The sequence below is a fragment of the Leptinotarsa decemlineata genome, unplaced genomic scaffold (genome assembly GCF_025532065.1).
Source record: "Leptinotarsa decemlineata unplaced genomic scaffold, Ldec_3_MD MMD2_tig00000199_RagTag_RagTag, whole genome shotgun sequence".
NCBI lineage: Eukaryota > Metazoa > Arthropoda > Insecta > Coleoptera > Chrysomelidae > Leptinotarsa > Leptinotarsa decemlineata.
Genome location: NW_027412544.1, coordinates 11,587,735 through 11,601,567, shown reverse-complemented (window position 1 = coordinate 11,601,567; position 13,833 = coordinate 11,587,735). Strand labels below are relative to the sequence as shown.

The 13,833-nt window shown below is 36.1% G+C and overlaps 1 protein-coding gene across 1 annotated transcript; it reads right to left on the bottom strand.

The window, feature by feature from the left end:
• Positions 1 to 11,177: 11,177 nt before the first annotated feature.
• LOC111515808 (uncharacterized) lies at positions 11,178 to 13,629 on the bottom strand. The gene is made up of 3 exons (XM_023172010.2): positions 13,013 to 13,629; positions 12,659 to 12,958; positions 11,178 to 12,451 (listed from the first exon to the last, which is right to left on the bottom strand). Exons 2-3 carry the CDS (start codon positions 12,839 to 12,841, stop codon positions 12,314 to 12,316), a joined length of 321 nt encoding a protein of 106 aa, XP_023027778.2. The 5' UTR covers positions 12,842 to 12,958; positions 13,013 to 13,629; the 3' UTR covers positions 11,178 to 12,313.
• Positions 13,630 to 13,833: the final 204 nt, after the last annotated feature.

Sequence of the window (13,833 nt, the reverse complement as noted above, 5' to 3'; positions counted from 1 at the left end):
AACAGTAGCAAAACTTACTGAAACAGTCACATACCGATACAATGTAACTATTTCCGGTGGAGCTTCTAGGTAAGGGTCCCACTATATCCATACATACCAACTGGAATGGATAAGATACGGTAGTTGTCTTACTCAGCATTAGACCGGCTGGTTTCTTCTGAACAGGCTTGGTTCTCAAACAGGTTTCGCAATTCTGGATGTATTTTGCTACGTCGGTCTTCATTTTAGGCCAGTAATTTGATCGAGATAAACGTCCTGAGGTTTTGAAACACCCGAGATGTCCACAAGTTGAAGGATCGTGGTGAGCCCTAATGAGGTCTTTCCTTTCTTCCTTGGGTACAACTAGAACCCATTCTTTGGTTAAAGGGTCATCCAGGTTGGGGTATTTCACTCGAATTCTTTTATAGAGTTTATTAGTTTCTACTCTCCATAGAGGATATCGTGATGGAGATTTCTGGACTTGATTAACTATACGACAATACCACTTATCTGAACTGGAATGATCTATACGGGTCTGTTCTGTATCGTTCACGTCAAGAATTACATCTAGTATTGGTACCGCCCGAGAAAGAGTGTCAGGTACCACGTGCTCTTTGCCCTTCCTATGTATTATGTCAAAATTATATTGCTGCAAACGTAGTGCCCATCGCGCAACTCTCCCTACTGGATCCTTGATCTGAAACAACCATCGCAGACTATAGTGGTCAGTTACAACTGAAAATTTCGATCCTTCGACAAAAGGACGAAGTTGTTCCTCCTCAAAAAGCACCGCAAGACACTCCTTTTTGGTAGTAGTATACCGACGTTCACTCTTCGTCAATGAACGACTCAGGTAAGCCACGACTCAGGTAAGCCACGTCCTTTTCGCCATTTTTCGTGATAGGACCGGTCCCAAACCGTAATCTGACGCATCCGTTTGTATGGTGAATGGTATGTCAAAATTGGAACAGGAAAGGACCGGTGCTGAGATAAAACGATCTTTAATTGTATCTAATGCTCTCTCGCATTCCTCTGACCAGACAAATTTGGCATTCTTCTTCAAAAGAGCTGTTAGTGGAGCTGTTAGAGTTGAAAAGTTGGGTATGAAACGACGGTACCACGAGGTCAAACCAACTATCCTCCTCACTTCAGAGACACTCTGAGGAGTAGGAATGCGAATAATGGCCTCGACCTTTCCAGAGTCAACCAATAAACCAGTAGAATTCACAACATATCCCAAATATTTCAACTCTGGTCTACAAAAACAACATTTCTCTTTATTGAGGGTCAATCCAGCGGCCATGATTCGAGACAAGACCTCTTTCAAAACAGATCGAAGGTGGGAGTACAGATGACCACGTCATCTAGATAAACGAACACATACTGCTCAAGGTCCACTCCCACTAGTCCATCAAAAAATCGCTGCCAAGTAGCTGGAGCGCTATGTAAACCAAAAGGCATTCTTCAAAACTGGAAAAGTCCTCGAGTTGGCACGACAAACGCCGTAAGGGGTCTGGAAGCTTCTGCCACCTTAATTTGCCAATACGCCGATTTTATGTCCAGTGTGGTCAGAAATTTTGCATCTCGCAACTTATCAAGTGTAGAACTAACGAATGGTAAAGGGTAGGCATCAGGAAGACTTACTTCATTAAGTTTTTTATAGTTCACGCAGAATCTATATTGACCGTCGGGCTTTTTCACAAGAACAACGGGAGATGCCCATGGTGAATTGGAAGGTTCCACTATCCCCTCTGCCAACATTTCCTCTAATTCAGTGTTAACTTGCCTTTGTGATGTAGGGGAGAGTGGATAGTGTCTTTGTTTTATCGGTGGGGAGTTGGTTCAAATATGATGTTCAACTGTATCAGTACAACCCAATTTGTCTCCCATTGACCGGAAAGTACTATCTATTAGGTCATCTAATATTTTGCGCTGTGCAGGGGTAAGATGATCTGTACTGTGTATCGCTCAGGTCTCTGTTGTTACAACACCTTCCTCAGATCTGAAAGTCCATTCTTCTGAGTAAAAGTCCGGTACAATTCACATTTTCGACCAGAAGGTCGCTGCTGTTTTGTAATTTCGCGTGATAAACGAAGCTCCTCAATTCTTTCCAAAAAGTTGGTAACACTCTACTCACCATCGAAGTGTATTCGCCACCTTGATACATCAAAATTTGGAAATCTCTCTTCTGGGTTGTGATGAACCAATACTACATCATCAGCGGATGGAAAAGCGAGGTTACGAAGCCGCGAAGTGGAATTCATTAAATCCCTATAATTTTCGTTGCGTCCATGCACTTCTTCCCCTCTTCCCATATCCGAGAAGAAACTTCGAGGCCGGGTTAGGTTGTGCCCTAAAAGAGAAAATCCTGCGTCTGTACTGAATCTGACAGTTTCCCGTAATGGTCTATTTCCAATTGGATCTATAGTGTTAACATGTTCTTGAATCCGTTGAGATTCGTTTCTAACTGCTTCATTTCCAATAGGTTAAACATCAGCTTCTTCCTCGATGAAATCAATCAAGAAAGGAATATCTTCATTCAGTTGGTTTTGAAGAGCTGTAAGTGTTCGTTGCATATTCATCCGTGCCGCTTCAAGCTCTCGGGTTGATCTATTATTTAAAGTAGTATTGTTTGTTAATATCACTTCAGGCAATAAAGGATTCTGTTCAACTAAAATATGTCCTCCAATTTCGTTAACCCCATTCAGTAATGAACCATCTTGTGACATTTCTGGGTTGTGCGACTCCATCAACTCTAAATTTTCATTGATCGATTCTAAGTTGCTAAGAAGTTGACCACATCGTGTAAGTAAAAACTTTTTTCTTTCCTCCAAGTGGCATCATTGTTCACCGCTACTCTAATCAATCTTAGACGGATATGGTTAAGCCGAGACGTAATACGCTTATTCTCATTCACTCGATTAGTAATATCAAAGTTATCAATGTCATTTTCTTAAGTAAGTAACTTTCTATTACAAACATAAAATTCTTCCTGAGGTGAAAGAATAACGACTGGAAGAGAAGACGTCTCTCCCTCCTTTTCATTTCTTAACGCCGCTCTTAGGGTTGCTCTATTTTCTGCGACTGTACGCCGAACAGGTAAACTACGGATCATAAGCTCATGAGCTATTCCGTCACCTAATAAACGATTGACTTCTATTGTGAAAGAAAAAAAATTTAAAAATCAAAATTGTGAAAACCGTACGATATCAATTTATGTGAAAACCGAACGTACGATCACTAGTCCAATGATAACTAAACGTATGGATACCTACTAACAATGAAACAAACGCACGCAAACCCGCCACTTTCAGAAAAAGAAAAAAAACAAGTAAAAAAATATCAAATCAAAATTTAAACTGAGTATGCGCAAAAATAACAACACTCAATGTCACCCGAATGACTTCGCACACAGAACTGAAATAACCTAATACCAAAAGAGAACAAAAAAAATACACATTAGGCAAAAAAACACATCTATGAAAGTCCAATTTACCTTTTGCTTTTTTTTTCTATGCAACAAGTAGTCACCTGTGAAAGGTAAAAGAAAAGTACCACTAAGTAGGGCGCCAAATTTGTTACGCCCACAATAATAAGATGGAAAATCAAATTATCGAAGCGTAATAAAACTAACTCAAAAACAAAACTCTAAAATCAAAATCAATCAGCCAGTAGAGGGTTGGTGGGTGGAATAAATTATTTGACCCTGAAGATAACAAAAAAACAATATTTATTAACTTCCCTCTTTGGGTAAGTACTCTTTTCACGAAACAATGTAACCCTGGATAAAATTTCCGAAAGTTAGGGCCGTCGGTATATCGGAGCGTATCCTTCAACTCTATAAATCCACGGTCGATCAGCTGATCGATTTCTATATTCTCAAATTGAAACTGTCAAATGTCTGAATAAGTGCAATATGGTGCATGTGCAATTACAATTATAAATGCAATATATATCAATGAATAGATGTTTCAAATAATACAAGAATGATATTATTTACGAATGTTTTCCTTTCTTTTGCAATTCCCAACAATGGCTTTCTAGACAAGGTTCGTCCAGTTTATCAGGATTGGAGAAAGTCTATACTTTAACTAGCAGAGGAAATCAAGCAAGCTCTATCTACCAAGCAGGGATGAAGCTGTCTCCAAGCGGAGGTGTAAAGCAAAGTTCTAAACATGCATGCTAGCTAAATTGGTGTATAGCTATAGGACATAATGATGTGGGAGCTGGTAATATCCTTCGTACAGAGAAAACGTAAAACTAGATACTAAACAAAATGATACCTGAAAATACAGAAAAGTTATTAACCTGTGGATTCATTAATACATACGAAATGCACTTATTAGAGGATAATCCCCAGAATGTGTCCCATCAGAATACCTACCTTCGATGGAGGGTGGTCTCGGAGAGAGTTTCGTCAGGAAACGTTTAAGGTTAGTTGAAAACAAAAATCCACATTGGATAGTTGAAATATCAATCCTATGACAATTTTCTTGATGGTTTTACAACTACTTTTTATTTTTCAGACTCAGAAACTCCTCTATAACTTAAGAAAATCAGAACCACATGTTCCACTTTGATAAGCCCACAATAAAAAGGAAAAGGAAACAGATATATTCTGGGGTTAAACTAGGAATATTTGTGACATTTCATCAAAGTTGAGAATACTGAAGATGAATAACATACTTTCTGTCAAATTTTGAATATTTAGCAAGGTTGGATCTTTTAGATAACCTCTATCCAAACAATAATAAACTAACCTATATGAAAATGGAAAGTTGAGGAATGGTGATAAAACAGATAATGTTCTTATTCTTTTCGGAAGGTAAAGTACTTCTTGTGCTGATTGAACATTTAAAAATATGACTTTATTTCAAATATTTTCTTGCTGTGTAAGATCACCGAGTGACTTCAAGTTATTCATCCTGAATGATTCAATACATTTTATAATGTTTTGGCTTACAAGAGTGCTATTAAAGTTGTGAGTCAACTAGGAGGTATCAGTATAATTGAACCCGTAACACCGTAGATCTTCTCTCGCATCTCTTATAAAGAAAGACAGTATACTTCCTAATTCCAAGACCAATGTCATTCCATCTCAGATCGATAAAAGTAAATATAACCAAAACTTTTCTAAGCTTGTTTTGGGTAAAATAGCTGACGGTGACATTAGGTCATCTATGAGAATCTTGAGCTCAAGTGATACGTTGGCCGAATACGATGAATCCACACTTTCAGTTCTCCGATCAAAACACCCTTGATCAGATTCTTTCACAAATTCTCTGGATTCGCAGCCACCACATGATTTTTAAGAGTTTCCGGTGTTCCAATTTTCAGAACATGAAGTATCGGAGAAAATTGAATCTTTTCGTTCTGGTTCTGCTGGTGGTTTAGATTCTTTCCGCCCTAGCCATATGCAAGACCTCATTAGTCACAGCTCTTGAAATTCAGGACAGAAACTTCTTTTTTCTGTTACAAAATTATGTTACTTCATTTTTACTAGAAGGGTTTCTCCAGAAGTTTGTCCTATATTTCTTGGTGCTTCACTGTGTGCTCTTCGGAAAAAGGATGGAGGAGTAACACCGATTGCCGTCGGTACGTTTTATCGTCGATTGGTAGCTCAACTTGCTTGTATGAAGATTAAAGACGAACTAGGATCGATGTTACGTCCACTACAGTTTGGTTTCGGTACTGTAGGTGGATGTGAAGCTGTTGCTCATGCTGCTTGTAGATATATTAATCTTCATTCAAATCCCGATTCAAAAATTTTCCTGAAAAAAGACTTCAAAAATGCTTTTAAAATGATTGGCCATCAACGAACTCACTAGAAGCTCATCATCCGAATTGAATTGTTGGTATTTTGACGATGGCTCAATCGCTGGCGATGAAAACAGTGTTTCAAAGGATTTAGAAAAAATCATTGATTATTCAAAACATCTTGGACTTGAACTAAATTTTGAAAAATGCGAGTTGATTACTCTTTCAACTCAGAATAATATTTCCAATCCATTTTGAAATTGGCTCCTGACATAAGAATTTTGGAAAAGTCTAAATGGAGTCTTCTGGGTGCTCCTCTCTCTAAAGATTCACTTTCAGAACATCTTCGAGAAAAAAGGGAATCACTCAATTTGCTGACCACCAGATTGCATGAACTTTCAAAACACGTTGCATTTTTCCTTCTGGAAAATTGTTTGGCGATTCCAAAACTCATGTACGCTCTCAGATGTTCCCCCACTTGGTCAAGTCAGTTAGAGCTTGACGAATTTGATAATTTACTCCGCCACACGACGGAATATGTTACAAACAATAATTCCAATAATGATGCATTGCTCCAAGCAACACTTCCTGTAAACCTTGGCGGACTAGGGCTACGTTCGGCTTCTTCCGTAGCTTTACCAGCTTTTTTGTCATCAGTCAATAGTGTTTTTGATCTTATCGAGACGTTTTTTATGCTGAAGGTGAATCACTTTGGCATGCCGCAACTAATATTGCTCCTCCTACAGATAAAAAGAAAATACAAAGTACATGGGACCGACCTCCTCTGAACATTATAACTGATAAACTTCTGAAATAAACAAGAGTATACGATAAGGTTCGTCTGAAAGCAGTAATGATCAAGGAATCGGGTGCTTGGCTGAATGCTTTACCTGTTGCATCTCTTGGAACACTATTAGACGATGAATCAGAATAGCAGTAGGACTTAGGATGGGTTAATCTATTTGTGTTCCTCATACTTGTGTTTGCGGTAGTACAGTTGATGAGAAAGGTACACATGGTTTGAGTTGCAGGAGAAGTGCAGGGCGTACATCTCGTCATCACCAAGTGAACGAAATATTGAAAAGAGCTTTGTTGTCAGCTGATGTTTCTGCAATTCTGGAATCCTTAGGTACCAGTCGTGATGATGGTAAATGACCAGATGGTATGTCTCTCATACCATGGAAATACGGTAAACTTGTGGTATGGGACTTCACTTGCGTTGACACGGTCGCATCTTCCCATCTAGCCGGAAGTTCGAAGTCTGCTGGAACTGCAGCATTGTCTGGCGAGAAATTGAAAAGGATATATATATTTATATATATATATATATATATATATATATATATATATATATATATATAGTTTAAAAAAACTAAAAAACACGCTTTCAAAGAACATCGAACTAAAAAGTTGAAAATATTTTTTTTAAATAAGCCTAAAACAATATCGAACGAAAAATACGAGTATTATTGTGAGAAAAGCGACGTGCGCTTGATATATAAAAAATATGGCACAAAGCGCCCACCCTCTTTTCACAATAATACTAGTATTTTTCGTTCGTTATTGTTTTACAAACAAACATGCATACAAACAAACATACATACATACACACGTACAGGTAAAGCTAATAAAAAGCGTGTAAAAAATACCAAAATCTTGGTAACAACTATCTGTTCCATCCAGTAGCGGTTGAAACTTTTGTTGTTTATGGCCCGGAGTCTCTGTTATTCGTTCGTGAACTCGGAAGGAGAATAGGCCAAGCAACGAAAGATCACCGTTCTACCTCTTTTTTGATAGAAAGAATTAGCATTGCTATTCAACGTGGCAATGCTGCTTCTGTCCTTGGAACATAATTTTGATGAGATCATGCAATGCCCTAATTTCAGTACGGAACTGAAATATCTTCAAAACAAGCCGAGATATGTGGATATTCGTCAGTCCCCTGTCAAGGTTAATTCACAAGTGATTGATCCACCTTCTTCTCTTTCAGTGCGGTCAATGACCTTGGGTCATTCTTACCCCCTAAATATGAGTTGCAATTCTCGTAGTTCTGATTCACTTTCAGTGGAAGAGCTTCATGAAGCAAGAGCCGATTCGATCCCTCTACGAAAACCTTTTTCACTTGGAAGGATCGATCGCAGCTTGAGAAATGGTTCTTATGGAGATTATGTGAAACATGTTCTTCCTTACGAATCAGTAGTTGTCCTGAAAATTCAGAGAAGAAAATTGGATTGGATAATTTAGGAAACACTTGCTACATGAATAGTATTCTACAAGTGTTATTCAGAATTTCAAAAACGAAATTTTAATGTTGAACGAGAAAGGGAATGTTCCCTACTTATTCATCAAACTCAAACACCTGTTCATGCAGCTGCAGTTTCGTAAGAATATATCATCTTTTTCTCCAACCCATTTTCTGGAATCTTTGAAGTCCACTAGATACTCGTTAGGACAACAAGAGGATTGTTCCAAATTCTTGGGATTCTTGTTGAATACTCTTCGTGAGCAAAACAATAGCAAAATCAATACTCTTGACCGCTCTGGATTGGATGATTCCGTAAAGTCCATCTCGTCTTGTGTTTGTAAATGTTTTGCTGGAAAAATCTTCATTTGTTTACTTTGCAGTAGATGTTCAAGAGGTAGTGAAAACTTATGTGAATTTCTGGAACTTCATCTAGCGTTTCCTAATAAGACTAATAACCAGTTCGTGCGATGTTTATTGTTAGATCATCTGAAAATGGAATTTTCAACAGGTGATGATAGACTGTATTGCCAAACATGCGTCAAACTAACTGACTGCTATAAGAAAACAAGTATAGCTGAGGCACCAGTCAATCTAATGATAACACTGATACTAAACCTCTGACGGAAGCAAAAAATTCTTTCAAAATAGATGAATATTTCAATCTAGCAGACCACTATTATAATATTCATGCAGTCATTGTTCACTGTGGTTCTGACGTTGAATTTGGTCATTATCACGCCTTTGTCTAAGACGAAACGGACTGGTTTTCAAGTTTGACAATAGTCATGTCACGAAGTGTTTTGGCGATGTATTGAATCTATTGGAGTCTCTGGAGACACCCTATATTTTATTTTATGAGAGAGAGGACATCGGCAGATCAAGATCTTCAGACGATGTGGTGCTGCAGGTTTTTCCGGGTTTTCCTGCAGCTGAAAAAGTAAATGCGTCACTGAAATCAATGAAGTCGCCCCGGAGCGCCAATTAATTTTAATTGTTGTTTTTTTATCGTTGTTTTATAATTTCATTGAAAATTATATTATTTTTTTTCATACCACGTGTGCATTAGTAATTCTGTAGACGGTTGATTGGACAATTACCTTTTGTTAGAAGTTCTCAAATTAAAGAATACTTCATTCAAATAGATATTGATTCAACCTGATAAAATTTTTTTTGTACTGAAATATCACAAACCTTCTTTTACTTTGGTTGAAATGTCTGATGCAAGTTATATAATCAATGCTGCTGTGACGTATTCATCGTCATGAATAGTCAATGTAATAAAAAAATCGTAAAATCATCACCGTTAAATAAGTTTTAATCTCCACTTCATTATGTTCAATCTGAACAATATCATACCTCCAAAAACTGAAAGCGAGTTTTCGAAAAAACTATTGCCAAGAAAAAAACAATTGGAACTTATAACTAATATTTGTTCCACAAATTATATCTTACCATAAGGTGACCAACATAAGTTGGTCACTCAGAATTTCGTTACTAGCATGTCATAAAAATATATTTAGTGTTATTTTTACCTGTTTTTTGAACTAAGTTATATAGCGAAAACCCATAGTGCTGTTGCGGATGTTTGTATAGAAATCATTCAAAGAGGTAGACATTCTAAATATTCACTATTCATTCTTCTGTGAATTTATTACCAAATCATTCATCATATATAAGATCTTTTATTTGTGATTAACATGTCATTTTTCATTTATTCATTTTTACTCAGCCACACTACGATTATTTTTATGCCATCTGTTTTTCAAATTTGCAATTTCAAACTCAAATCCAAAGTTTCCTTCTTCGTACCTCAAATTGCTTTACACAACGCGATTTCTGTTAAGGCGTCCATGCCAAATCAATCGAATTTGAAAATCTACCATTCGAGAATATATCTAGTAACAAACAGCAAAATTACATCGATACTTTCAAATTATAACATACCAAATTTTTGCATCTAAGATAGCGCAGAAATTAAAATTGCTTCGACAAGCTAAATGGAATAACGCAGTAGTAGTTATTATGTTATTATTATTCTAACTAGTACAGAAACACTACATTTCCGCATTCGACACCGTTATCCGAAAAAGCTGATTTCGGGTAAGTAGTCGAATGTGGGAAAGTATGAGTTCAGATCAAGCATTTTTCCACAAGTGAAAATGTTATAAAGCGCTGAAAAAACTATATGCGGAACAAGTCCTGATCTGAATTGCTTGTAGATATAGGGTGATCCACTCACACGCACGCTTGTACAAAAACACATACAAAACAGGAACTTCTTCAAAAAATTATTCTCCATTATTATCATCGGATTCCTGCACCACGAGAATCTAGTTAGAATATTATTCATCATGAAATGCAAGTGCAGCGTTGCCTGATTGTGGGGTGACCAACATGGTATCCATTGAAAGCGTTCATATAAGCCTGGGCTCACAAATACACTATTCACAGCAAGTGTGTATGTGTATATGGTGTAATTGTCGGCCCAACCAAAAATTTTCCAAACGTCATTTCACATGATAACATGTCCTCACAACACTATATACAGTGGGAAACGTCGTATATAAATATATATATATATATATATATATATATATATATATATATATATATATATATATATATATATAAATTATAATGGTGAACTTTATACAAGTGTAGAAGGGCAAACTTTTTAGTTCACCCCGATAAGTTACTGCGTAAAATCAAAGTATTTTTCACAAAGAAAAATCTTCTATTTATCAATAACTTGTCGTATTTAACAATTTTGCCTATAAAAAAAATTGTTAAGAAATAATGCAATACTTATCTTAACGTTTCTGAGGCCAAAATCTGCCTCCGTTTTCAGAAATGGACAAAAAAAGTTCTAATGTAGTGGCAGTTATTCCTTTTTGATTATTGATTTCTTTACTTCTTCGACAGATGTCAAAGAAGTTTTGAAATATGAAATTATGTCAATGTTGTCGATTGACAACTGAAAAAAGTCGATGTAATAATTTTTGAGTAAATGGTGATTTTCCTTTTTAGCACTCTCTGCTCCTCCAGTTTCATAATTCAAAGAGATGGATGTATCTGTTAATACGTGGTATGAGATCATCATGAAAGATGAGAAATGAAACTTTGTGTTTTTTTACTACTTTTATTTGTAACCAACAATATTGTATCAGTTTGAAGAGTGGATTCGATTTTTTTCTTGGGTTATTTTCGAAATTTATCAGTTTCTAATAATATATTATCAATAATTGGTTTGCATTCATAAACTGACCATCATTCCAAGGTATTGCTTATCTGTTACAAGTTTCATGGGATTTTTTTCATATTATCAGATTTGCAATTTCATCAACATTTTTTCTGAAAAAGAAATCTATTGAATTTATGCAATAGTGACTGTGAGAAAGCAATAATTGAACCATTTTGTTATATTGCTGAAGTCTGTTTGCACCTTTCTGAATAAAGCTTTCCAAATTTGTCTGAATATAAAAAAGTTGTTTCACTGGCGAAACTAATAATGTGTTCTGTACTATTTTCATGAAATAATTTATAATATGGAATATTTTATAATAAAAGGTATTGGTTCTGAAACCTTACCATGTGATATATCGAATTCAATATTCAGTATAGGGCTTTTTTGTCTGCAATGGAAAAACAATTTCTCTACCTGTTATACAGAAATTCCAGAGTGGCCGCTATAATGCGTACATCCTCTACAGTTTTCAATAAAATTCCAGGTGACAGAGACCGCGTCGAAAATGGAAAGTAGGTTAGTTTAACTAAAGATATTCATACATATTTTAAATCATTAGTGCAATTGCATTCTGTGTAGATCTCGCTATCATTAAGAGCGCTCCATACCTGCAACTGGACCCTCGAACTGCATCTAACGGTAAATGTCTGAGAATATGGTAGGCGGTCCTATTTTTACAATCACAGACATACTGAAAAAGGGACGCCTCCTTCTATCTTGATAGATATATTCATTACGCAAATCGACAAGTTAATGTTGTTGCGACTACAGAGGGGACACGGCAAACTCCATAGACGGAGCGTAATTGTTTTACGTTTGGAAATTAATTAATCGTTTAAATATTTTCAATGGTGAACGATGTTTTATTATTCTATTATTATCATGAGGCTATTGCCAGAATCATTTCATCTTCAACAAAGGTTGTCCTACATTGGCGGTGATAAAATTCCTTCTAGTTTCGAAAATGCACCTATATTATCAAACAGAAAAAAATTCTGAATCGAATGATACTTCAACCATACTTTTAGAAGCCGGCAAAAAGTTTTGACCTAAAAAGCATTTGTGAACTAGACTTTTCAACGGTATGTTTACTGGCGTGGTGGATTCCGAATTTCCAATTTCCTCGGGTATCTAGGATCTACCAATTTGGGCAGGAGGCAACTGTTGTAAAAATTTTCCAACTTTCGTTTCTTTTTATTCGTCCAGAATGAATCGTCCTTGATAATCTAAAAAAAAATCCTATCAATTTTATAAGGTCATGGAATATAAAACAGAATTAATATATAAAGTGCTCAGCCTATAATTTTAATATTTATAATCAGAAATATTTTTAAATGATTGGGGTGAGTTGTTGAAGGCAGTTTAAACATGGATGAAAACCAATTTATCGTTTTGATATCACAGATTGTTATAGGTATGTTACTAAAACTCACCTTTTCAACTAAAATTCCCAACGGAGTCCAAATTACAAAATAACACAGAGAACGCTGAGTAATGTGTAGCTGTCCTTGTACTTGATAGTAATAATTATGATTTTGTTTCAGCTGTAAGTGTAGATTCTCATCTAGAGTACAGAAATTTATTATTTTCTGCTCGATTGCTTCTTTGGGGTGCATTTTTGACGCAGTTTTGGGGCACTTCACCTCAACAATGGCGTCATCTCCTATCTACCCATCAGGACTGGCTCCAAAAATATAGTCGTATTCATCAATGAACATTCCACAAGGTTCAACCTGTGACAAAAAAAAATAATATTTACTCTTGTGTATCATTAAAGGAAGTATTACTTTGACATCAAAATCATTCTCTAGTTGTCTAATTGCGAATGGCTCATGTTCTCTTATTGACACAAGATGTTGTTTTCCGCATCTTGCAAATGTCACCAAAATGTGGAGCTGTTAAGCGAATACTTCTCTCCTGTTGCCATAAAGGATTGCCAGATTGACCTATTGTATTGAGTTCAATGAGTTTTATCTCTTCGGCAGTTTTTTTAATGAATTGAGAAAATTGTATTTTTTTCGCTCGAATTGATCGGTAGATAAATCAGGATCAGGGATAGCGTCTGGGCCGTAATCCTTATCTGGCAGATCATATTTCTTCTTAAATTTTGGTGGAAGCTCTTTATTTTTGCGCCTCGTGATTTTCTGCAGTTGGCGTCTCCTTTTCATCATTTCTACATATCTTTTGGTATAAAATGGAACTTTGTGTTTTTCAACAGCATTATAATAGTCCCCATCAGAGTTGAATGAAATAGCAGCAGCTTTACAACGTGTCGCATACGATCTTTTACGAGAATAGTTTATTCTTTTACCTCCAACAAACTTGCAGATGATGCTGTTGTATTGTTCAGCGATATTGGTATCCAGGTCCGCTATTGAGCTGGCCTCATTGAAAACTAAGCGGTTAATACAGACTTTAATATATATAACTTTAATAATATAACTTCAGTAACGTTAGTTAAAAATAAAAGAGGTAACAAACATAGAAAGTTTCAATTATGGTTCCATCATAATGATTTCCTACAGCGTAGTAACGGCTACATCCATCAATTTATTTGTAAATACCATTACTTCCCAGTGAATTGCCACAATTAGTTATTTCTGATACT

Bases quoted from the DNA above. Each gene is read 5' to 3' on its own strand.
- LOC111515808 (XM_023172010.2), bottom strand. From the start codon at position 12,841: ATGCACCCCAAAGAAGCAATCGAGCAGAAAATAATAAATTTCTGTACT. The intron at 12,452-12,658 runs GTGAGTTTTAGT...ATTTTTTTTTAG, and splicing joins TGGGAATTTTAGTTGAAAAG to ATTATCAAGGACGATTCATT.